This window comes from Alligator sinensis, unplaced genomic scaffold (genome assembly GCF_000455745.1).
Source record: "Alligator sinensis unplaced genomic scaffold, ASM45574v1 scaffold607_1, whole genome shotgun sequence".
NCBI classification, from domain to species: domain Eukaryota; kingdom Metazoa; phylum Chordata; order Crocodylia; family Alligatoridae; genus Alligator; species Alligator sinensis.
The window spans coordinates 1,123,584-1,149,903 of NW_005841935.1; the positions used below are offsets into that span (position 1 = coordinate 1,123,584).

Genomic DNA, 26,320 nt, shown 5'->3' on the forward strand with positions numbered 1-26,320 from the left:
TCCCCCACACATCCAAATTCTTGCACGGCTATATAGCAAGATTTTTTTAAAAATCAAGACTCGGTGTTTCTCTGCAAGATCTGTTCTGGTTAAAATACTAATCCACGCCCTTAAATATTTTATCTGATTTGCAGAATAAAAATGATAGTCTATCAATGTAGCCACTGTGGGGAGGCAGTCAAAACCCAACATATCAAAACATTTCAGAAGTTGCTTACTTTTAAGCATCAGATGTGTCATACTGAATTCAATAAAGTGACTGCCATGCTTGCCATTTGCTTTGTTGGGCCCAAATCTAAAATGTATATATTAAGAAGTCTCATGAATTGTAGACAAGATGTGGCTTTATCTGGCACGTGGCTAATAAAAAGAAAACCATATTTGTCAATTGATTCAAATCACTGAAAACTGAAACCCAAGCAGGTTATTGTAAACATCAGGTTCAAGATTAGCACACCACATTTTAACAAGCTTCTCCTGCATTCTCAGTTAATCTAGTTGCTGATCTTTGATTCCTCAGGTCCAAGTCCTTGAGAAATCAATCAACCTTTGCCATTCACTACTTGTACTATGTCTTCCTTGTACATTCCCTTCACTACCTGTGGACTTCCGTGTAAAAAAAAAAAAAAGCTCAAGGTTTCAAGATTTGCATCCATTCTCAGGCAGAATAGTAATGATGCCTTTGGAAGTTCAAGAGAAACAGGGGAAGGAGTGGAATGCCTCCAGAACAGCCTGACAGGGAGAGATTCAGAAGCTGGTTTTCAGTCTAAGTGGTTCAGATGGTCAAGCTGGGTTGTGGGAAACACAGGTTTAAATCCTACCTGATTCAGAGCAGGGACTCAAACACAGGTCCCCCACATCCCAGATAAGCACCCACAGTACCCATCAGAAACAAAACATTAAAAAAAAAAATTTTTTTTTGACTGAATAAAATTCAACCCCCCCCCAAAAAACATTTGACCAGGTCTAAAGCTGTTTGCAGATGTTAAAAAAAATGCTTTAATGAAAGCAGCTGTGCGTTACTTTGACCCAGCTCCACAGCATCTATATAGATCAGGAACTTCAGTGGGGATTTTTGGTGCTTCTATCTAATAGCTAATTCAATCAGCTATTAGATAAAAGTACCAAAAAAGCCCCAGTAAAGTGCCCAATCTATACAGATGTTGTGTGAGTTGGGTCCAAATAATGTGCTGCCTCTTCTGGACATGTGCTGTGCTTAAGGCGAGAGCATGTGAAGTTTAAAGTAAAATGTTGGTTTTTTGGGTTTGTTTGTTTTTTTTAAATATCTGCAAGCAGGCTAAAGGTCTAAAGCAGGGGTGGGCAAAATATGGCCCATGGGCAAAATACAGCCTGCCAATGGATTTTGTCTGATCTGCAGCAGGTCCCTTGGTCCCGCCTGGCCCAGGTGGGCCCCTGGGCATGCTGTAGGGCTGGGGAGCACAGTGGCCACACACACTTCCCTGGAAGTGGCAGCTCCTTCTGGCTGCTGTTGCCTGTTTCCCCACTGGACACACCCCTACTGCCCAGGCATCCTGGCCTGCCTGCCCTGCCCCACTGCAGGGGGTGCCAGACAGAGCGGGCAGGTGGGGTCTCCATGGAGACTGGCCCAGGACCCATGCGGGCAGGGTACGTTTGGTCGGGCAGATGGGATGGAGCTGTAGGCAGGTGGGGAGAAGGTGGGGCTGGAATTCCACTCCCAGATGCTGCTCCCTGCCCACCCCGTCCCATTTACTCAGCTGTGTGCCCTGCCCATGTAGGTCTCAGTGAGTCTCCATGGAGATCCCAGGATCACTGGCAGTGACAGTGCAGGTTGGGGCCCTGGGCACAGCCATGATCTGCTCCCCACCTGCTCCTGCCCATGGAACTGGCACCCATCTCAGCTGCGTGCCCCAGGCCCCAGCCCCACATTGTCACCGCCCAGTGATCCCGGCCCTGCCCACCCACCCTGCTCTGGATGGTGCTCCCTGCCCAGCCAAGCATGAGATAGACCCACTTAAGGAGTTTTGGTGAGCTGTTGAGGGGCGTGGGGGAGGAGGGGGGAAGGGAGTGGCAGCAGGGTGCTGACCCAGTCCACAACAACTCATCAAAACTCCCTCTGTAGGCCTCTGGCCCAAATCACTGCCCATCCCTGGTCTAAACACTCTCTTAATGACCCATTCTATTTTCTCTGGAATAACAAAACTACCTTCCAGGGGTAAAAATTCACTCCCTGAACTTTCCTGACCTTGCTGAATAAGCAATATTGCTGCAACTCTCCCCAGCTAGCAGAACAGGGTTTTCTCCACAGGGACATATAGGTTAAATCCACATTGTTATCAATATAAATGATTATCTCCTATTTCTGTTGCATTAGATCCTAGAAGCCATAACATGGACCATAGGCTGTGTAAGTATGAAACAAGAATGTCCCTCCCCTTATATAGGATACAGCAGATGGAAACAGAGAGATAGGCAGGGGAGCACAAAAGACAATGAAACAATGGATCATTCTCCCGGGAACTGTCCAAATTAATCAGAGTCACTTATCAGAACTTTCTCCTTGGTTGTCAGACTCATGATAATGCTCATGTGGGATAAAATCCTGCATGCAGCAATGGTAACTTCATATCCTTGACAAGGCCTGGGAACTTACCTTGTTCATCCTCTACTATTGTGGACTCATCATTCCTATAGCCTTTGTATCCTTCCTTCCCCCGCCACCCCCTCCACTCAACAACCCCTAATATCTTTCTAGCACACAGGCTATATTTTATAACTTTTACCAAAATAAGCAGGACTGTACTCTGCAAAAAAGTTTCTATGGACCCACCTCCACATAGCACACACAGTACTGAACCAGAGCTACATTCCCTTTAAGATCAACGGTGCTCATTACAGACCTACTAAGCATGAACAAGCATCATACCTGACCCCAGAAATATGCCTGCCTTCAATCCAGGGTCTAGTCTGGGTTTTGTGTACACAGAACCCACACTGCCCCAGCTGTTGCTTCTGCCTTGCTTGCATTCCTGACAAATGCCATAGAAAATGAAGCCAAGAGAGGAGGAAAGGGATAAAGAAACCATGACTGGCTGAAGCTACATACAGAAGCGGGATTAATGGAACTGCAGAAACACGGGGCCTGCTATGTACCAGCCATACAGAGACAGAAAGCCAGGTCTCTATCTACTTTGAGGCCAATCAAGCCCAGAAACACTCAGCATCAGCCATAGAGTGACCAAAATAAATTCAGAGAAATCTGGGATGTGGTAAGCATGAACGGTGTGTGCCCCTGGCGGCTGGGGGGGCATGGCTGCACTGGTGGCAGAAGTAGCAGGAGCTTGGCGGCGGAGAGCTCCCACAGATGCCACCAGCACTGTTGGCAACTGGGGGCGGCGGCGAGCACCGACCATGGGTCAGTGAACACCCTCAGGCACTGCCGGCAGTGTCAGCAGCAGCCAGGGGCAATCACAGACTGCCTGCAGATGCTGCCGGCAGTGCCAGCAGCAGGGTAGCGAGCAGCGATCACCTGTAGGTGCCACCGACAGTGTGAGTGGTGCCTTTTTGCAGGGGGTGTACCACCATGCACAGGAGGTACACGTTCACCCGCATGCACCCCCTACGCATCGACTCTGGTGGTAAGGAAATCCAGGATGAGGAAGGGACACATGCATGCACACACATACACACAGAACTCTAGCCCCACAGGAGCGAGGGTGGGTAGGACAGCACGGCATGTGCACACACAAATGTGCACACAGCCCCGACCTAGTGGCTTCCAGGAGTGGAGGTGGCCAATACAGCAGGCATGCATGCACATCCTCCTCCTCCCCCCCCAGCCCCTGCACATGCGTGTGCACACGCATACAAACACAGCCCCAACCCCTGCACATGTATGTGCACACACACACAGCCCCAACCCTGTGACTCCCAGAAGCAGTGCTTGCCAGAACAGGATAGCACAGCACATGTGCTCACACACAGCCCTGACCTTGCAGCTCCCTGCATGTAACTTGACCACAACTTACTGTGCAAGTGACTCTACTCACAGCCCAGTGGGGTCTAGACTATGGAGGAGCCCATTGGCTGGGCTCCCTGGGGAAAATTCAAGCAGAAGTCCCAGTAGGCACAAACCTGCCCGCACGTGCCAGGCTCCTGCCTCAGTAGCCACATATATGGGCAGGTTCCCACCGATCCAGGACTTTTGCTTTAATTTTTTCCAACAGCTGGGATGCTAAAGCAACCTTCAAAACCCAGGACTGTCCCCACCAATCTGGGACATATGGTCACCCTGGCCATAGGCCTTCACTTGATGAATTTTTATGCTTCCCACACCTTCATCCTACCCCATGGCTGCCAAGCTGTCTGCATGGCTCAGCCACAATGGAACTCCATTAAATGAGCCTCCATATGTTTGCCTCCCCTAAGCCTAGTGTGCACATGCTTGCTATTAGATGTGCTCCAGCATTTATTGACCTCAGAGGATGGGCCCTACGACAGAATACATCACTCTCTTGATGGAAGTCATTCCTATGTCCACCCCATCCCTGCAGTTCCTTTTCAAGTTTAAATCAGCCTCAGGAAGCCTTGACTCAGAGCAACTAGCAAATGGCACCCATGCTTACATGCTGCTGCTGCTGCTAAAGACCATGGAGTCCTGGCACCTTATTCCTGTGCCAGTGACAGAAAGCAGGTCAGTGGGGGGAGGTGGAGCTGCCTTGTATTGGCTCCCCTGGCATTAACTTATGTACACTGCAGATATCTCTTGGTTCTGAAATACCATAGCCTAGGGGAGGGCAATTATTTTGGCTGCTTGACGAGTTTTGGTGAGCTGTCGAGGGCTGCCATGGTAGTTCCGCCCCTTGATGGGTGCCCCGCCCCCTGGTCACCATCATGGGACCGAATGTCCCACCTGTAACCCCTAACCTTTCCCACTGGAAGTCCCTCCCCTTTCCCAGGAAGTATTCCTTTTGGGAGGGAGAGTGCTGCTATCTAGAAACCAAAGAAAACTAAACCCAAATCATATACTGAAAAATAAAATATCTACTATAACTTATTTTAATTTCATTTAAAAAAAATTTTGTCCTGATTTGTGTGTGCTTGCATAGTGTATCCAGAGGCAATTGCATAATAGCTCAAAATACAGCCCTACTCTTGTAGATTGCGTGTGGGTGGTAAGGGGGTGTATGTGGGGGAAAGTGGTTGGGGAGTGGGTGTGTGGTGGGTTATGGGCTGTGGGGTTGGGGAGACACAGAGAGACGCACACACAGACACAGAGTCACAGACAGACACAGGGAAAGACAGGGGGAGACAAAGACAGGGCTAGGCCACCGGCTACATTGTGTATGGCTCTCGCAGACTGCATGCGAGCCTTATGAGATGCAGCCAAGCAGACCCCACACCCAAGCTCTGCACTCCTGTGGCCCCAGGGCACTGGCACAGACTCCGTGCTCCCACCTACCACTGCCACTCCCCTGCCGTTCCCTTAGTTTCCTTCCTGCATGCCTGCCCGCCACTGATGCTGCCACTCTCCCTGCCCACCACTGCTTCCTATCGCCCCCTTGCCCACCCACCCGCCACTCCTGCCACCCACTGCTGCTTCCTGCCATCCCCCTGCTGCCACTTCCCACCCACTTGCCACCACTTTCTGCCCCTTCCCCACCCACCCATCACTTGCTGCCCACCCACCACAATGGCTCCAGTCCACCCCAGCCAGCAGCACATGGTTCCATGCTGCATGGCCAGAACTGCACAGCGTGGCATGGAACCATCTCAGCCGGGCATGGGTGGATCATGGTGGTTTCTGCTTCCCCCCTTCCTCCTGTCTGGGCCCTGCTAACTCCATGCCATGTGGCATGGCATGGATCTGGCTCAGCCTGGGTCCCTGATCACAGTGGTTTCCCCTCCTCCCTCTGTCTGATCTCATTTGACTTTCCACTTGGACAGAGGGAGGGTGAGAAACAGCCAATGGGTCACAGGCCAGAAGTTGCAAAGGGCTCTGGTTGGGGGCTGACAGAGTGTGTGTTTGGGGATGGGGCTGGGAGCAGGGTCCCCTACTGGGACCCACAGAGCAGCAGCTTTCTTTCTCCAAACACCGCTTTTGCCTTGGGGTGGGCCTTGCTGCTCAGCCACTCGGTCCTGCCCTTGGCTCTCCCTGGGTCCTCCTGCTGCTGGCACCTTGTCATCTTTGACAGGCCAGAAAGAATGACGTGGCAGGTCAGATGCAGCCTGTGGGCCATATTTTGCCCACACCTACCATAGCCCCTACTGCCACCCCTTTCCACTTCCTGATGGCAGTCCCCATTCTAGTCCCATGCCTAGGCAAACTGCAAGCCATAAAAGAAAAACTGGGTGCAGCGTTCAAACTTCAGGGCAGAACCTCAACTGAGCTCAAGTATGAAACTCCCACCAACTTAGTGAGAGCAAAGCAAAACCACCACCAGGACCTTTGGAAACTTCCACTGCACATTTCTGTCATCTGTGTAGAAGGCAGCTCCCTTCCTAGTCTTCAGGCTTCCAAACGCCCAGCCAACCATTAACTAGCTCTTGCCATGTCATTAGTTGTAACAATACAAATCTCTTTGCTGTGAGTTCAGTAAAGGAAAAAAAGAAAGGATGGGCTGGAAGATTAGAGGTACTGAACAGGGACTCACGTGATCTGGGAGCAATTCCCAGCTCTTTCACTCGCTTCATGTCTGATAATAGTCAAGTCACTTGCTCTCAGATCTCACTTTTCTATCCAGACACTGGGGCAATAATCCTGCCTTGCCTTGCTGTGTACATAACTCTTTGGGGCAGTGTCTGCTCATGACTACATTTGCTTTGTGCCTACTTCACCCCAACCCTGAGTGTGTACAGTGCAGACAAGCCTCATACACCAAGTCATAGTGTTTTCCTATCCATTCTGGATCCCAAATCCTAGATGCTGCAGTCTTGACATGAGAATGGGAGTGAATTCTCCCTCAGTGAGGACAGGAGATGGGATATTATGCAGAGGGGTGTAGTTTGTGGGACTGGATGTTCACTGGGAATGCCCAGACCTTCAATCCTTTTGAGCGATCTGCTTTGAAGTACCCCTGGGATGCTGGACTGGCTAAGTAGTGTATCCACCTAGCTGGCACACAGCAGTGAGGTACTGCTGAAAGGGGTACAGACCTGAGGCACCCACGGTTTTTGCAGGGATCAGGAAAAACAGCAATCAGTGGTGGAACAAGGGTGGGTGCTTGGGGGACCATGGTTAAAGCAGAGAGCAGATAATGGCCCTGTCACAGGAGTGGCTGCTTCCAACTCTGGCTCATCAGGAAAACTAAATGGGACCTTCTTAAGTCTTGTGTAGCCCTGATGGAGCAAACCATAAACATGACATAATGAATGGGAGGCAGCCAAAGCTGCAGCATATAGCTAGTTCCTAGATGTTTAGGAGAATGAGGTGGGCCAGTAGGGGGCGCTCCTGTGCTGAGCCACCCGCCTCACTGTGCCCAACCAAAAACCAAGCTCTGACTGCCTCCCCTGGGGCACCTCACGTCTGGCCAAATTCCTTCCTGGAGCACACCTGCAAGCCTGGGGTAACCGCTGCCACCACTCAGGGGTCAGGTCGTTATTCAGGCCCTGTGCCACCCGGGCTGCACAGGCCTTGTAGACCTTGAGGGTGTTTGACCCACTGTGAGATCTTGGGGTGCTTCCTTAAGCATGAAGCACAGAAAGTAGCCTCCCTTAATCAGCTGGGCATAAGGAGCATGAAGGCATGCCCAGTCCCTCTCCCAGCAAGTACTACCAAGCTTGTTATAGTGGAGAGCTTTATTGGTTAAAGAGGCTAGGCTTTGGGAAGGGTACACGTTAGAGAAGTGTCAAAGAATAACCCAGCTCTCCCTCCCGCCTACTTACCGGCACGGAATCTGGGTCCAGCTCTCTGTGGCGGTGAGTGGGGACTGCTTGAATCACTGAATCTCCTCTGAATCTTTTTCTAAATCGATTCGGAGGCTTTGGATCAATTCAGACCTTTTTATTGGTCTTGGATGTAGGTGTGAAATGTACTCTGTCCAAGTTTGTGGACAATACTAAATTGTGGGGTGAAGTGCACACACCGGAGGGTAGGGAACGATTGCAGGCAGACCTGGACAGGTTGGAAGAGTGGGCATTACACAAGAGGATGCAGTACAACAAGGATAAATTCAGAGTGCTGCACCTAGGGCACAAAAATACCCAGCACACCTACTGGCTAGGAAGTGACCCTCTCAGCAGCAGAGAAGCGGAAAGGGATCTCAGAGTCATAGTGGACTCCAAGATGAACATGAGTCATCAGTGTGATGAAATCATCAGCAAAGCTAACTGCACTTTATCATGCATCAGCAGATGCATGATGAATAGAACCAAGAAGGTGATACTTCCCCTCTATGCGGCATTGGTCAGGTTGGAGTACTGCATCCAGTTTTGGGCACTGTACTTCAAGAAGGATGTTGATAGACTGGAGAGGGTCCCGAGGAGGGCCACTCATATGGTTAGGGGCTTCCAGGACAAGTCCTATGAGGAGAGACTGAGGGACCTGGATTTCTTCAGCCTCCGCAAGAGAAGGCTGAGAGGTGACCTTGTGGCTGCCTAAAAATTCATTAGGGAATGCAGCAAGGGATCGGTGATGCTCTGTTCACCAGGGTGCCTCTTGGGGTAACAAGGAACAATGGTCACAAACTGACTCAGAGAAGATTTCAGCTAGATATCAGGAAAAACTTCATGGTAAGGGTGGCCAAAATTTGGAATGGGCTTCCAAGGGAGGTGGTGCTCTCCCCTACTTTGGGGGTCTTTAAGAGAAGGCTGGATAAGCATCTGGCTGGGGTCATCTGATCCCTGCTCTCTTTCCTGCCGAGGTAGGGGATTGATCTTGATGATCTGTTGAGGTCCCTTCTGACCCTACTATCTATGAATCTATGAATCTATGGAAAAGGGCCAATGTGGTCCCAATTTTCAAGAACAGGAGGAAGGAGGATCTGGCTAATTATAAACCAGTTAGTCTCACCCCTATCCTCAGGAAAACCTTTGAAAAAGTTATTAAGTATCACATTTGTGGGAGTCCAGCAGAGAAAGCAGTGCTAAAGGGCAAGCAGCATGGATTCATAACAGGTAGATCCTGCCTGACTAACCTTGTTTCTTTTTATGACCAGGTCACAAAATGCTTAGATGCAGGAATCAAGGTAGATGTCATCCACTTGGATTTTAAGAAGGCCTTCGATACAGTATCTCATTCTATTCTCACAAATAAACTGAGCAACTGTGACATAGATGATTACACAGTCAGGTGGGAGGCAAATTAGCTTAGGGGTTGCACCCAGAGAGTGGTGGTAGATGGGTCTGTATCAACCTGGAAAGATGTGGGCAGTGGAGTCTCACAAGGCTCGGTCCTTGGACTGGTGCTGTTCAATGTCTTCCTCAGTGACTTGGATGAGGGCATGGAAAGCACTCTGTCCGAATTCGTGAATGATACCAAATTATGGGGTAAAGTTAACACACCAGAGGGTAGGGAATGAGTCTAGGTGGATCTGGACAGGTTGGAAAGTGGGAAAAACAGAATAGGATGCAGTTCAATAAGGACAAATGCAAGGTGCTGCACCTAGGGAGAAGAAATCACCAGCACACTTACAGGCTGGGGGAGGACCTTCTTAGTAGCACAGCAGCGGAAAGGGATCTCAGAGTCACTGCTGACTCCAGGATGAACATGAGTTGTCAATGTGACGGAGCGATCAGTAAAGCTAACCACACTTTACCATGCATTAGCAGGTGCATGACAAACAGGTCCAGGGAAGTGATACTTCCCCTTTATGCAGCATTGGTCAGGCTGCAGTTGGAGTGCTGCATCCAGTTTTGAGGGCCACACTTCAAGAGGGATGTGGACAACCTCAAGAGGGTTCAGAGGCGGGCCACTTGTATGGTTAGGGGCCTGCAGGCAAATCCCTATGAGGAGAGACTGAGGGCCCTGGATCTCTTCAGCCTCTGCAAAAGAAGGCTGAGAGGTGAACTTGTGGCCACCTGCAAATTCATTGAGAGGGGGAGAGGGTAGGCAGCAAGGAATAGGAAATGCTCTGTTTACCAGGGCACCCCTTGTAGTAACTAGGAACAATGGCCACAAACTGACGGAGAGCAGATTTAGGTTAGATATTAGGAAGAACTTCTTTACAGTAAGGGTTGCCAGAATCTGGAATGGGCTTCCAAGGGAGGTAGTGCTCTCCTCTACCTTGGGGGTCTTTAAGAGGAGGCTAGACATGTACCTGGCTGGGGTCATCTGACCCCAGCGCTCTTTTGTGCCCACGGCAGGGGGCTGGACTTGCAGATCTGCTAAGGTCCCTTCCGACCCAAACTTCTATGAATCTATAAGGCATGGCAGGAGAGATGGAGGGGCAGAAGCCTAAAGGCAGAGCGAGGCATGGTCGTAGAGCCACCAGGGGGTGTCATGGCTACCCCTGGGACCCCGACTAGTTACATTCAGTATGTGTGGTTCACTTTTTGGGAAGTTAAACAAACTAAATCAACCCTTATTAAAGCCTAGATCATGCAAACTCTCAGGCATGCCACCGGCCTTACATGAACAACTCCAGCAAATTCAATAGGACTACATGTAGTAGATGTTTGCAGAACCAGGGCCAGAGTCCCTCACTGTGCACTCTCAATGCAATGTCTTGGAAGTGCCCATTCCTAGCAGTGGACAAAGCTCACAGGAGCTGGGCTCAGCAGAACATGCTTTTGACCCAGTAGTATTGACACACTGAATCCCCTCTGCTGCTTACCAGCAGTGGCATATTTCTGTTCTGCAGCAACTGCTATCCTAGGCAAAAAACACTTGTCACCCAACTAGGCAGGACAACTTATACCAGGGGCAGGCAAAATATGGCCCGCAGGCCCAATTCGGGCTGCCCGCGTCTATCTGGCCAGCAGGGCCCCTAAAAAATTTGGAAAATATTTATCTGCTCCTGACTGCCTGTCAAACACAACAGAAGCCAAGAGCAGAAGGACCCAGGGAGAGCCAGCAGCAGGAGGCAGAGACCAGACCCGCTCCACCCCAGCCATTTCCCTGATAACTGCCCCCACCCTGCTCCAGCACCACGTGCCTCCCAGCTGCATCACAGGAAAGAGAGCGTGGGGCCCCACCGGTATATGTGTGTGTGTGTGTGTGTGTGTGCAGGCAGGGGCAGAGAGTGTGTGTGGTGGGGGCGGTGTAGGCAGGGGCAGTGTGTGTGTATGGAGGCAGGGGCAGTGTGTGCGCGTGCGCATAAGCAGGGGCAGAGTGTGTGTATGTGTCCAGCCAAAAAGGGGCAGAGTGTGTGTGCCTGTGTGCAGGCAGGGTCAGTGTGTGCAGGTGTGTGTGCAGATGGGAGCAGAGTGTGTGTGCATGTGTAGGCAGGGGCAGAGTGTGTGTGCATGTGTGTGTGTAAAGGCAGGGGCAGAGTGTGTCTGTGGGTGCAGGCAAGGGGAGTGTGTGTGTGGGTGGGTGTCGGCAGGGGCAGGGTGTGTGGGGGTGGGTGTGTGCAGGCAGTGGTAGAGTGCATGTGTGTGTGGGTGTAGGCAGGGGCAGACTGCATGTGTGTGTGTCTGTGTAGGCAGGGGCAGACAGAGTGTGTGTGTGCTGGCATGGGCAGTGTGTGTGTGTGTGTGTGTGTATGTGCAGGCGGTGGTAGAGTGTGTGTGTGTGCAGGCATGGGCAAAGTGTGTTTGTAGGCAGGGGCAGTGTGTATAATGTGTGAAGACGGAGGCAGAGTGTGTGTGTGTGTGTGTGTGTGTGTGTGTGTGTGTGTGTGTGTGTGTGTGTGTCTGCAGACAGGGCAGAGTATGTTTTGTGTGTGGATATGCAGGGGCAGAGTGTGTGTGTGTTTGCGGGCAGGGGCACAATGTGTGTGTATCTGCAAACGGGCAGAGTGTGTTTGTGTGTGTATATGCAGGGGCAGAGTATGTGTGTGTTTGCAGGCAGAGGCAGAGTGTGTGTGTGCTGGCAGGGGAAGAGTGTGTTTCTGCATGTTTGTGTGTGTGTGTATATGCAGGGGCAGTGTGCCTGTGTTTGTGTGTTTGCAGGCAGGGACAGAGTGTATGTGTGTGCAGGCAGGGGAAGAGTATGCTTGTGTATGTATGTATGCAGGGGGAGGGGGGTGTAGGCAGGGTCAGAGTGTGTGTTTTTGCAGGCAGGGGCAGAGCGTGTTTGTGTGTAGGAAGGGGCAGAATGTGTGTGTGTGTGTGTGTGCGCATCCGCGTCCATGTGTGCGCAGGCAGGGGCAGAGTATGTTCGTGTGTGTGTGTGTGTGTGTGTGTGTGTGTGTGTGTGTGTGCGCGCGCGCAGAGGCGGGGGGGTGTGTATGCAGGGGCAGTGTGTGTGTGTGTGTGTGTGTGTGTTCGTAGGGTGTCCCACATGCACACCCCACCATACACCCACATGCTCCCTCACCCCACATACCCACACACCCACAGTCCCCAACAAACCTATACTCGCCCCCCCAGTATACAAGCATAATAGTTAATTTTAAGCTGCTGTGCAATCATCTCGATGTACACTACACAAATGCATGTAAAGCAAGACAAAAATATTTTTTTAAATTAAATTAATGTATGTTTTAGATGTTTGCTTTTTAGAACATAATTTGGTATTTTTCTGGTTCCAATTTGGAAAAACCCCTTGCCGAAAGAAATACTTCTGGGGGCAAGGGGAGGGACTTCTGGTGGCAAAGGTCGGGGTTAGGGGGCAGGACTTCTGGTCATCTTGATGACGACCAAGATGACGACCAGGGTGCGGGGCACCTGTGAGGGGGTGGGGATACCCTTGTGGCCCTGGACAGCTTGCCAAAACTCAGTATGCAGCCCTCTGCCTGAAATAATTGCCCGCCCCCGATCTACACCCAGCAAGCTTTTTGAGATTTGGAATTCCTGGGCTCTTGGGAACAGGCCTTAGAGGGTTTGTAAATAAGTCATGCATTTAGGGTCGGATTCTACCACCCTTACACAGGGCAAGGACTCTGGAATGATATCACTGAAAACAATCCTACTGTGCGCACAGCTAGAGGCTACCCCGTGAGTGGGGATGTAACAGACCCAGGCCTTCAGTCTAAGTTGGCCTCTAACTCATCAGAGCAGAAAGCAGCTGGTCCAGGAGCGCTGCTTTTTTAAAATCAGAACTCTACACTCCTGTTCAATACTTTCCTTGGTTTTGCATGCTGTCCTATTCAGAAAAGCATTCCAGGACATTCTGGGATGCAAGATCATGTGCAAACAGCATGAATGATCCATTTTTTTCTTTTACAGGAGCACCTTATTCAGATAATTAACATTTCCCACTTACCTCAGTCAATGAAATGAGAAAATCAATTCAACAAGAGATGGAAGGAGAGTTTAAGGGCTTTACAAGTAAACAGTGACAGATCCACCCCAATATTATATAATCAAGTTGTGCTGGAACTACACAGATTTCACCATCTACGAGCTGTCAAGTAAAAACTACTTACATCGGGGTCTAGCTCCTCCAACTCATCCTCTAGAGCCCTGAGTTCTTCTTCTGTCAAGGCACCAAGAATCTTGTCCTCATCCAGATCTCGGTACTTTTCTAATTCCTTTCTGTATGACATTGTAAAGAAGTCCTTGAAATATCACTTTCCACAATGAAAGGTGACCTATAATGAAAAAGAAGCATCCCATCATAAAATGAGAATTCAGATTATCGTAATTTCTGCTATTAACAAACTGAAAACACTTCACAAATGTGTAACAGGGTATAAGGGGTGTACTTGATAGCCGTGTTGGTCTGAGACAAAAAGACATACAAAAAACTAGAACTCTTGGTTCCAAAATGATACCTTTTATTAGACCAACCAGAAAATGGCAAGAAAATTGTCCTTTTCTGCAAGCTTTCGGGGTCAAAGTCCCTTCGTCTCTCTGTGCAAAAATGAAGTTTATTTCCTACCTATGGGGACTTTTTACCATCTTGTCCCATCTATACTTTTCCCAGAGCCTGATGAAGGGACTTTGATCCTGAAAGCTTGCATGAAAGGACAATTTTCTTGCCATTTTCTGGTTGGTCTAATAAAAGGTATCATTTTGGAACCAAGAGTTCTAGTTTTTTGTATAAAAGGGTATAAGAAATGCAAAATTCTAAAACTCCTGGTCCAGAGATGATGGCTTGTATTAGACCAACTAAAAAATCACAAAAGAAATATCTTTTCTTGCAAACTTTCAGGCGCACACACCCTTCTTCAGGCTGAGGGAAAATTAAAGATGGTAAAAGTCTCCTTAGGCAGAAAATTAAGTTCATTTTGCACAGAGGAAGCTGAAGATGGATGTATGTTTCCCTGGGTCCAAGATAGTTCCTTTGTGTGATTTGCTCTTTGATGTGCAGTTAAGGCAGGATTCCTTCCCTGGTGGTGTCAGATAACAGAAAAGCAAGGAGGCATAAACAAAATTTAAAAAAAATAAAATTAAAAAATAAAGGCAGGGAGGTGTAACAATAAAAGCATCATCTCTGAACCAAGAGTTTTAAGAGTTTTGCATTTCTTTTTGTCTCAGGCCAACACGGCTACCACGTACATCCCTGTAACAGGGTATAAAGCAACCAGAGCTCAGACACTGAGGTCTAGTGTTCATCCTGCCACAGATTTACATTGGGACAGCATTAGGCTTTGCATTAGGATCATCGTTAGGGACTGATATCAGCAGTAACTAAGCAGAAAACTATATAGTAATCAAATTTTGATTTATTCAACATTTTTCTTGAAGGACAATAAATCATGAGTTTCACCAAAACAATGAGTCAGCATGGATCCAACTCTGGCCCTCTTACAAACAATGAGTAATACTTTCCTTTGCAAGTCACCCTACTGAAAGTAATGCTCTATATAAGTTTGGCCTGAAAAAGGCAGAAAAAAATCAGGTGTTTGCTGCATTGTTGGACTTACTGTGAATCCTGACAATCACCATGGCCATGAATCTCAGACATGTTTCTTCTTTTCCTTTTAAATTAACATTCTGAATGGGAGACAGAGATAGCTATCCAGAAGAAGCCATTATTTACTTCTTATCCATACTGGTTTCACATACTAAGGCTGTGCACATACATTAAAATAATCTGAGAGAATTCTCCCAGGTTTGTTCTCCTGGTAGAAAAAAACATACCTAGAGCCACGTATATAGACATTCAAATGCCGAGGTCCTAAAAAGTGGAGAGATTGCAGTTCTGACATTGTGCAGCTGGGTGGAGAGAGGGCTGTGCACATCTCAGCATGCTTTGCAGGTTCCCTTAGTCTGTCTGTCAACAGATGGCAACAGTACATAGGGTAGCCCTGACTGGCTGACCCAAACTGCTCAAGGTCAGCTGTGTTTCCCTGTAGCACAATGTAGAGATTGTGAAGGGGGTGGGAGGGAGGGTGTTCTGTTCCCTGCTCAGAGTCCTGCAGGTGACACACTCAGTATGTACAGACATTTGCTCTCCCAGGAGTGATTTAACCCTGGTTGTTCCCAGGTTATTTTTCTCCTGCAGCTGCTATTTTTACTCTGAGAGAAAAAGCCTGAACATCTGCTCTCTGGGAGAGCAGCAACTCCCCCAGGAGAAACTGGACATCTGTACAAGGCCTAAATATCTCCAAATTAGCTCATCGTGTCAGTTACGTAAGTCATTGAAATGATACGTGCCCTCATCGTGCAAGTATCTGCATCATTACAAGTCAACTATTTAATGTAATTCTAGGTGCCAATATAGGTCCCCAAGGCACCATAGTAGAAACTGACTGACCACATGACTCAAATCAATTATGAGTCTGGATTTTTACCATGCATTCTACAATATAAAACTTCATTGCCAAGTGCAGCAATTGATATATTTACAAGGAAATAATAATAGGTAATATTGAAGTCAGGTTCTTTTAAAACCTTTTTTTCAAAGGTAGCCATGATCTAGAACACCACATTTTTCATTTGGAAAGGTCACTTTATTACATAAAGTATTCTATGCACCAAAGTCCTTTCGCACATTTCTTAGGGAAAATAAAAGTCTTCAAACATATTGACCATGACTTTTCCTCTGCTTTCAGGTTCCCAAAAACTATTTTCTTGCCATTGTCTAATGTAATATTTGTATAAAATGAACAGACAAATGTGCATTTTTGAATACTTTCTCCTTTTCAACAAACTGGAAATCTTCCATCTCTCTAAAAGCCCATTTTAGAATTTCTTCACATTTTCCCTTAAGCTTTACAGTTCTGCCCTTGCATCAGACTTCTCCAATTAGGTCTCACCTATAAAGGACAAACCATGCACTTTCAAGATGTTTTACACTGCCAATACATCTTCTGTGAACTAATAAGTTATCTTATATTGATACTTCCTGTATCACAGCTGCCGACTTCAATTAGGAAAATAATCTTTAGTTCAGTGACAAAAGGACACATTAAAACCTGTAGCATTTGACAGCATGCCCTTAAATTAAAAAGCCGTCAGTTGGTCATACACTTTGCTTCCCATTTTTGTAGTCACAATTCAGCTATAACTTCTAGTTCCCTTGCTCAAAATCCATGTGCCCCTGGAGTATCATGTCCCTCACAAAGTCCCATTTTTAGCATATGCACAATTTACCAGACATGACAGTTATAGTTCAGGATTGATGCAGGAAGGGCAAACTTGTACCAGGAGTGATTTCTCCTAGAACACTGAACTAAAGCAGGAATATCAGGGTCAGAGATAATGCTACTGGGAAGTTAGAATAAGGAAGCTATAACTATAACTGCATTTCCTGGGCCTGACATTTGGGTATATGGAACAGCTTCAGATTCCAGTACTCCTAAATCTCCATTGTTCCATAAGTAGTATTTACAATGTCAAATAACTGGCACATTGCCACAGCTAAAACATTTCTCCATCCATAATCACATCACTGCTGCCTTACAGCCCCCAGCCCAAACAGGAGGGGACAATACAAGAACATCCTTCCTGGAGGCTCCTTGCTGGTACCTTTATCCCATTCCAACCCTGTAATTTTAACCTTTCAGGTTTACTGCAGTGCTGGTCCTTTTCAGCCCTAGAGGAAGGGACAGGCTTAGGAGTGATTAAATGCAATTTCTTTGCATTATAATATTCATATCCAGTGTGGTTGAAGGGGCAGTCATAGGCCAAGCCTTTGGAGGCACTGAGTTAACAGGAGACAAGAACTTTACACGTTTCCCAGGATCAGGTTGTATTTTGTATTTCATTCTTACTTTTTTCTTCAACAACTGTGAAAGTAGCTAGAACTGCAGAGTGACAGGTGCAACAGCCTGGATGCAGTAAACTGAATAAACTAATCTTACAAATTTATATTCTCCTGGAACAGTTTCAGATTGCCTCATCTTTGAGCGTGCACTGCTTTAGCGTGGCAATCTTCATGCCTTTGCTGGTTGGAAATTTAGAATGGAGGTATGCCCTACACTGCAGAGTAGATAGGTCATGAGACAGCAAGATACTCTTCAGCAGCTCTGACTGCTGGGGACAGGTGTGGAGCCTACTGAGGCATGCATGACTCAAGTCTCATGCCAGCAGGAGCTAGTGTTGCTACCTCCAAGTCAGAGCTACGTGTAAGGATGCATCTTCCCTAATCCCCTTATATGTGCTAGTATAACAAAAGCAGCGCTGGTGTGCCTTCTATACAGGATAGTCCATGGGCAGTCTGTACACCAAGACAGCAAGTTAACCAGCCCATCCAGAATATGGCAGCATCATGGGAGAGGATGCATGAGTTTCCCACTGAAGAATGCAAGATGCTAAACCATGACATACCAGCATTCCTTGCTAGCAGCAATGGGCTCTTTGTGGGTGTCCAACCTGAGATACTCAAGACAGATCTGGTTTCCAGAAGTGCTCCTTTCAGCATCTCAGTTGGTGCATGTAAGCAAGTCACTTATGCAGCTTCCTTAAGGGCAGTCAACTCTGAGTCCAAAGGTTCAAAACCTATGGCACTAGATTTTTCACCCTTATGTTGCCACCAAATGCCTCATTGTTGCACTGCCAGTGGAGCAAATACAGCTGATTCTAGAATGCTCCCAACATGGCTCAGCAGGGTATGCGCCATCTGATGGCTCTCAGCTTCACAATAGACTCTACACCTCATGTTAAGCCCCTATTCAGCACTGTCTTCTGCCTGTGCTGGGCTGTGCCTATGGTCTCTGACAACCTAGCAAGCAGCCTTCACCTTTCTAATCCCTAACTACTTCTTTTTTTTAATCTCCAAAATAATATAAATATGGCAGCTGTTGGTCACATGGGTTCAATACTCTTAAGTGTAATTTTACATGCACAAATATTAGGAAAGTCAGAAGAGGAGACTTTGAGGAGACTGCTGGACATTTTGAAGGGCTCCTGGTTGGACTTTTTGAAGGGTTCTTGGCTGGAGTCTTCTCAGGAGTCTTGTCTGCTTTCTTAAAGAAAATATCCAATGAAGTTTGGACAGATGTTCTCCAAGGAGACGGGTGACACAGCGAACTTGTTCACTGGCGTGGCTTGGCATCAGATCAAATGTTGTAAAGTTGAAACTGATGTCAGAAAGTTGAAACGGTGTCAATTTATAAATGTTGTAAGTGCAAAATGTTGTCACTCAAAACGTTGTAAGTTGAGGACTGCCTGTAGTCAACGTAGCGCCGCACATGCTCTGTGAGTTCAAGGACCAGACGGTTCCAGAGAAGATGAGCTTCCCACCTATGATGAGGTAATGACCTAGTTTTGAGGTATAAGCATGCCCAATATGTTCTGTGTTGTATAACTTCATTGGTGCCAAATGCCGAGTTAGTAACTGTCACCTTTTCCGAGGTGAGCAGTGATGTAATTGGCATTTGGATGATTGACAGCACCTCTGTGAGGATGATTGGTCTAAAGTGTGTGATTGACAGAGGTGGTGTGATTGATGGGAACACTGTGGTTGGAGGCCTGGAAGGCCAAAGGCTGGCATAGTACAGTGTGTGATTGCAACTAGTATATTTGGTGAGAGAGTGGCAGGAGATTGTAACTCCATGGGAGTGTGAGTGAGAACCTGAGAGGCCAAACTCTTCTCCATGTGCTTGCGGGTGTGTGTGCAGGGTGAGGATCCAGGGGACTGATGCCTCTGTAGTGCTTACTGAGTACTTGCAGTATGCCTGGTGAATGCCTGCAGAATGCCTGGGTTATTGCTGCTGTGAATCTGGGCGAATGTGTGAGAAGCGCTGCTACAGCGATTATAGGCAGCAAGCATATAAGAAACTGTACATGCTCTCTAGTGCCTTCTCTGGGATAGCACTGTATTGATTTGGCTTCTATTAATATTGATATTGGATACTGCTACTGGTATTGTTATTGATATTGGGGTTTGTTGACTGGTTGTTGTTTACATTGCTGTTGTTTACATAATATTGTTACCCCTTTATATCGTGTCTGTCGTTTATTGCTAGTTAATTATATTTTGCTAACTAGAGCCAGGCTGCAGGTTTATGGTTAATGAGAGCTGAGGTTCCACCCCTTTCACAGCAAGATCCTTAATTGGGATTAACAACTCTATTTGCATAATTAAGAATATTTCCCATCCAGCACAGGTACCAAGTCATTTACTAAACCACAATATAAAAACCATTAAATGTGGTGGCTCTATTTGGAGTAGCTGCCTAGTCAGAAACAGGACTTGTGTCTCCTTCACCCAGCTGTACAACCTTTTCCTTTACCTCATTGGAATAAAGGGCAGAGAAGTGAAACATTTTTACCTAAAGGGCACAATATGTTAGAACTGCTGATGATGGCATTTGATGAGTACTGTAGTCCAATATAATGGACCACATAGGGTCACCAGAGGAGGGCAAGAGTCTGAAACACAGGCCAAATCCAGGGTTAAAAAACAGATAGCATGTTACCAAATACAGGAGAAATCCAGGGCCGAGGTCCAAATCACAAGATGAATCGGTAAGAGGCTGAATTATCAAACGTGACAGAAAATCCAGAAGTTAGAGTCCGTGAACAGAGTCAGGAAACAAGCAGTACTATAGTACTAGTGTCAGCAGGACCTGTTGGCTGCCCTGGAGTCTGCTGCCACAGCTGGAGCTAAATGGAGAAAGCTGTTCTCCCAGCAGTCAGTCAGGTGGCCCAGACCATGGCTCGCTGGAGTCATTAGCTAAGTTAGGCCTGTCAGTTGAAGCCTTGGGTGGGTGTGGCCCACTAGGCAATTAGCCCAGACAGGGCTGCCTGGTAGGGCCCCTGACACCCTAAGAAAAAAAAAAGTGAGACTGTAAAAAGACACAGCCTTTAAAAAAAATAAAAAATAAAAATCTGAAATCAGGATCCAAAAAAGGGAATAAATAATTATGATGCAGAATGGAAGACAAATCAACATCCACATATAATTTGTAATTAATCACATGAAATTCAACAAGGGCAAATGCAAAGTCCTGCATTTGTAAGTGGATAACTGCATATATCGGGGGTTGTCAACTGGGGGGATGTGTACGTCTAGGGCAGGGGTGGGCAATTATTTCGGGCAGAGGGCCGCTTACTGAGTTTTGGCAGGCCATTGAGGGCCGCATGACAGGCAGCCAGGGCCAGATAAATATTAATTTTCTAAATGTTTTAGGGGCCCTGCAGGCCGGACAGAATGGCCTGGCGGGCCACATCCGGCCCGTGGCCTGCATTTTGTCCACCCCTGGTCTAGGAGTACTTGGAAAGGTCCTAGGGGGTACACGCAGGTGGGCAGGGATGGAGTGCTGCCACCCACCACACTATACTGCCGCCTCCATGGACTGATATGGGGCAGCTAAGGCCCTGAAGCTGAGAGTGGGCAGGTGGAGGCCCAAGAGAGAGTGAGATGAAAACAGGCTGCAGGCCCACAGAGCTGTAGATAAGACATTAACCTGGAGCTTCTCCCCCAGCTCTTATTTTGATAGGCTAGATAGGCACTTAAGCTATTTTTTCCTTTTTCATCATTAGGCTGCCACCTATCTGAGAGCTGTATCCTAAATTTGTTGTAATTAATGCCATAAGTCATAGCAGGCAAAAGGAAAGGGTAGCATAGAGAGCCAAATCACCTCAAATACAGTGGCAGCCAGAGGGTACTAGTGCCAGCAGAAGGCCCAGACCTGATGCAACAACCATCTGCCATATTTGCAATCATATTAGTTCAAGGGTGTCAAAGGTATAGCCCGTGGGCCAGATCCAGCCCACACAGCCAGCCTCCAGTGCTGCCCCTGGGTCTGATACTTGACTGTAGTGGCTGAGTGTATTGCCCTATTTGTAAGGTCCAGGATGTGCAGCACCTGCCCTGGCCAGTCTGGGATCTACACCACGTGCAGCACTCAGACTGGCTGGAAAGGGTGCCATGTGTGGTACAGATCCCAGATCAGTGGGAACCAGATCCAGCATGCAGAGGGAGGGAGCAGGTCCATGGGCCTGATCCAGCCTGTGAACCACTGTCATGCCACTTATCCAGCCCATGGAGCCAGATGAGTTTGATACCCCTGTGTTAGTAGATCAAGCAACCAGTCAGATTCTAGCTAGATTGTGGAGCCAGCTGCAATATAATTCCTGCAGAACTGCTCAGCAGTAATGAAAGATTGGAGGAATGTGAACAGGTGCTGGCAATGGACAACTCTAAAACCAGAGAGTGAATGCAGACTGTCAATAAAAAAAAATCCACAGAACAGAAAATAATATTATTGGGAATCCATAGTGGTTGACACTGAAGAGTGCCATCTACTGTTGGGCAGCTGAGCAGCACAAGGCATGGATCTGATCTCAGTGTACCACCAGAATACCCTCTACATAAAACAGGAAGGAGGAAATGTGCCACAGTCCTTGTTTGAGGTTTTAAACACAGCAGTAGGTAACCTTTTCCAGCTATGTACCAGAATGACCGACTTTGGGTCAGAAGCTGGCAGAAGGGCCAGTGCTAGGACCACCAGCCAGCAATTCTCTCCATGCTGCCATGGGAAGAGCTCCTGCAGCTGTCAGTTCTCTCCACGACAACACAGGGAGAGACCCTGTGGCCAAAACTCATTGCCATCAAACACTGCTAAAACCCCATATCTGCAGGCTGGGTCCAATGGCTCCACAGGCTAGATCCAGCCCACAAGCCATAGGTTGCCAGCCCCTGTTTTAACAGAATATAAAAATGTATTTAAGGGAGTGAGACACTAAGAGCATAAACTAAAATGAGAAATAGACCCTTTGTACAGCTTTTACAACTGCCAAAACAACACAGTACTGCTAGTCCTGGTTGAGCCACCCAAAAAGGAACTAACAAGCCTAATAAGGGGCATCATTACAAATCAGTGGCAATTAGCACCAGCTGGATCTTGTCACTTCCAGGCTGCAAAGTGCTATGTGGCAACTGAAGATTTGTACAGATCCAAAACTTCATAACAGAAAATTGAAACAAGAGTCATTATCCATTGCCCACTACTGAGGACGTAGTATCTGAACCATCTGGAGTTGGTAAAAGGCACTCCTTAGCCACAGCCACCACCCAAAGATCCAGGTGCAGCAGAGGATCCAAGAGTACTATATTCTTTGGAATGAAGCAATTCTACCAGTTCAATGTTGGATGGATGGTGGATGTGCATTTTAATCACAAGCCACTGGAAAGCATTATGAAGAAGCCACTCCCAAGTTCAAAGCAACAGCAGTGCATGTTATTGAGACTTCAGCACTAGGATGTGAGCATCAGGTACTGTCCACAAAAGTCACTACTAGCGAGAGATAACCGGGAATACTTTGAGCAAGGTACACCATGTGGCTCCATAGAACAGGAGAGAGAATTTATTAACACACAACAATACCTCTCTGTCTCCAAAGGAAATTTTCAGGCAATATGAAAAAGCACAGAATTGGAATCATACATATGATTTGTACTCCAGGTGTGGCCAGATCACAAATAACAATTGCTCCCAGGAAGTCTTTCCCTTCTGGGGGATGACCTATATGTGCAAGATGGGTTCTTGTTTAAAGGTGACAAGAACAATAATTTCTGCCAATGTATGACAGTATGTCATGAAAAGAATACAAGTTTAGCACCTAGGAATTGAGGCATGCCTGCAATAAGCCTGGGATTATGACTAATGACCTGACTTGATTTCCAGGTGAGAACATACTGGCTGCTTGTACATATGACAAGGGTTTAGTTCTCCCTAAATTGAAACGGTGGGTTTTTAATTGTGTCGATTAAAAAACCACTGTTTCAATTTAGGGATTTCCATTACATCACAGTGATGGGCCACCAGTGATGGGCCCTTTCAGCTCATCCGCCTCCTTCCGACTCCCCCAGTGCCGTGGGCAGGCTTTGTGAGAGAAAAAACAAAGCAGTGAGGGGCACAATCCTTTTTTTTTTCACCCCAGAGCCTACCTGACTCTCCTGCGGCCAGGGGGCAAGCTGCCATCAGGCAGAGTGGTCCCTGAGCTGTGGAGGACCTCGGTCCTTCCCTTTGTGGTAGCAGCGCCCCCCAGGACCACCTTTGGGGTGCCTGCCACTTTAAGGGCTTGAGCAGTCTGTGAGGCAGCCTGCATGTGATGGCAGAGCCAATCAGGTGGTCACATGACAGCCAGGAGGCTGCCTGATTGGAGCAGGGCTAAGCAGTCTTAGTATAAGAGCAGGCCTCTAAGGGGTAGACCCAGCAGTTGCTACAGGGATGCTGCTGAGGTAACGTCATCTGGCTGGAGATCCGCTGCATGGGATTCTTCCATCCTAAGTGCAGGACTTTACACTTACCCTTGTTGAAGCTCATGAAATTTATTTTGGTCCAGTCCTCCAATTTGTTCAGGTCACTCTGAATCCTAGCCTTACCCTACTACACCCCCCAACTTGGTGTCATCCACAAATGTACTGAGGATGCAATTCATCCCAACTTCCAGATCATTAGTGAAAATATTGAACAAAATCTGCCCCAGGACTGACTCCTGGGCACTCCACTTGATACCAGCAGCCAGATAGCCATCAAGCCATTGATTACTACCGAGTCCAATGATCCAGTCAGCTTTTTATCCACCTTATAGTCCATTCATCCAACCCATGCATTCTTAGCTTGCTTGAAAGAATGCTGTAGGAGACTATATGAAAAGCCTTGCTGAAGCCAAGGTATATCATGTCCACTGCTCTCCCCACATCCACAGAGCCAGTTATCTCATCATAGAAGGAAATCAGGTTGGTCAGGCAACATTTGCCCTTGGTGAACCCATGTGGACTGTTCCTGATCACTTTCTCCTCCTCCAAGTGCTTATAAATGGATTCCTTGAGGATGTGCTCCATGATTTTTCCAGGGACTGAGGTGAGGCTGACTGGTCCGTAGTTCCCTGGATCCTACTCCTTCCCTTTCTTAAAGATGGGCACTATATTTGCCCTTATCCAGTCATCTGGGACCTTCCCCGATTGCCATGAGTTTTCAAAGATAATGGCCAGTGGGTCTACAATCACATAAACCTACTCCCTCAGCACCCTTGGATACATTACATCTAGCCCCATTGACTTGTACATATTCAGCTTTTCTAAATAGTCCCTAAGCTGTCCCTACCACTGAGGGCTGCTCATCTTCTCCCCAAACTGTGCTGCCTGGTGCAGTAGTCTGGGAGGTAACCTTACCTGTGAAAACCAAGGTAAAAAAGGCATTGAGTACTTCAGCCTTTTTCTCATAATCTGTCACTAGGTTGTCTCCCCCATTCAGTAAGGAACTCACACTTTCCCTGCCCTTCCTTTTGTTGCTAACATACTTGTAGACCAATAAGTGCATTGACAACTGGTTAATTTACTGGTTATTGTTTAGTGTGGGGTGGGGCACAGTCTGGCAGGGAAGTGGGAGAAGGGAAGCCAGGCAGTGTCCCAGCAGGAACAAGCAAGTGGCAAGTCAGGCAGGAGGGATAATCAAGGAGTAGGGGAGGGGGAAGGATGAGGGGGAACTTCTACCCATAGCTTATGAGGATAAAGAGGAAAACAGGCAGCCTGACTCCTCAATTAAAAAATTTGCTACTTGTTCACAGGTGCTCCCTCCCTCCCAGCCTGGAGCTTCAGGTGGGCTGTTATCTGTCTGGGCTTGCCACTGCTTCCTCCCTGTGTTATTCTCAAAAGACCTAGGAGTTAAACTTATAAAATGATGAAGCTTGTTTATTCAGAAAGCCTTCTTATTCAGACAGCCTTCTTAGCTTACTGATCTGCTGTTCCCTCCTGCAATCCCTGGGCCAATGTAACAACTTATACCCAACACTTGAAGGTATTCACACATTCCCCGCCCCCTCGAAGGGCCTTCTGAGGGGCTTCCAACAGCTGCTGTGTCTGAGCTACTGTTTTATCAGTTAACTGTTTAACCAATATAAGTAGAGGAGTTTAAATGGATATTTTTTTAAACAATGTTTATATCCCTATAACAATTCTAAAGGACATTGGCAAATCAGGAAATCCCAGAAGTATGGGAAATACTAAACACTCTCCATTCTGCCTTACAACCTGCGGACAGTAAGCATAACTCCACACATCACAGCCTCATACTAGACAGTCAGAACTTTCCTTTTTGTATTCCCACCATATCTCTTATCCCAGCTCCTTTAACCTTAGAGACCCTCTGGGTTAAAATCTGTGGGGAACACAGCACAGGGGACACAATGGTGGGAGTCTACTACAGACCCCCTACCCAGGATTAAGACCTTGACCAGGAGTTTGCCAGGGAATTGGCTGAGGCCGCACGCTCCCAGTGCATGGTTATCATGGGAGACTTCAACTACCCAGACATCTTGTGGGAAGAGCACTCGGCCAAATCCAAGCGGTTGCAAAGCTTTCTCTCATGCATGGACGAGCTCTATCCGACGCAGGAAATCTACAGGCCAACAAGAGGTAAAGCACTGCTCGACCTCGTACTGGCAACGGTGGGAGACCTAATCAGCGACCTAATGATCTAAGGGAAGCTGGGTGACAGTGACCATGAGCTGATCACCTTCACCATCAACCATAAAGCTGGCAAGTCAGTCAGCAGTACAGAAGTCCTTGACTTCAGGAAAGCTGACTTTGACAAGCTAAGGAGGCTTGTCAGTGAGGCCCCAAAGGGCCACAGCACAAAGGGGAGGGGAGTTCAGGATGAGTGGATGCTCCTCAAGGGAGCAATCCTGGATGCGCAAGCAAAGTCTATCCTGTCTCAGAGGTAAGGCAGAAAAAGGGCACAGCAGCCCCCTTGGCTCTCCACGGAACTAGTGGACCTCTTGCATCTAAAAAGAAAGACCTACAAAGGATGGAGGACTGGATCCACCTCCAAGGAGAAATACTCTGCACTGGTCCGGACCTACAGGGAGCGAACCAGGAAAGCCAAGGCTGTGATGGAACTCTAACTAGCTTTGAGTATCAAGGACAATAAAAAGTCCTTTTTTAGATATGTGGGGA

General features: G+C 47.6%; 2 protein-coding genes across 9 annotated transcripts in view; one reads left to right on the forward strand and one right to left on the reverse strand.

Moving 5' to 3' along the window:
* TSTD2 (thiosulfate sulfurtransferase like domain containing 2) overlaps positions 1 to 13,387 on the forward strand; it is an 87,894-nt gene extending 74,507 nt beyond the window's left edge. The window contains exon 13 of one of the 2 annotated variants that reach the window (XM_025199059.1): positions 13,249 to 13,387. The gene's annotated coding sequence lies outside the window, so the exon portion shown is untranslated. Of the gene's footprint in view, positions 1 to 2,353; positions 2,984 to 13,248 lie in introns of those variants that run through there. The other variant, XM_025199058.1, reaches the window with a different exon arrangement.
* TMOD1 (tropomodulin 1) overlaps positions 1 to 26,320 on the reverse strand; it is a 91,251-nt gene that overhangs the window by 50,219 nt on the left and 14,712 nt on the right. For all 7 annotated transcript variants that reach the window (XM_006019658.2, XM_014518012.2, XM_014518016.2 and 4 more), the window contains one exon: positions 13,449 to 13,613. In XM_006019658.2, coding sequence (XP_006019720.1) covers positions 13,449 to 13,568 — 120 coding nt within the window. In that variant the 5' untranslated portion in view covers positions 13,569 to 13,613. Of the gene's footprint in view, positions 1 to 13,448; positions 13,614 to 26,320 lie in introns of those variants that run through there.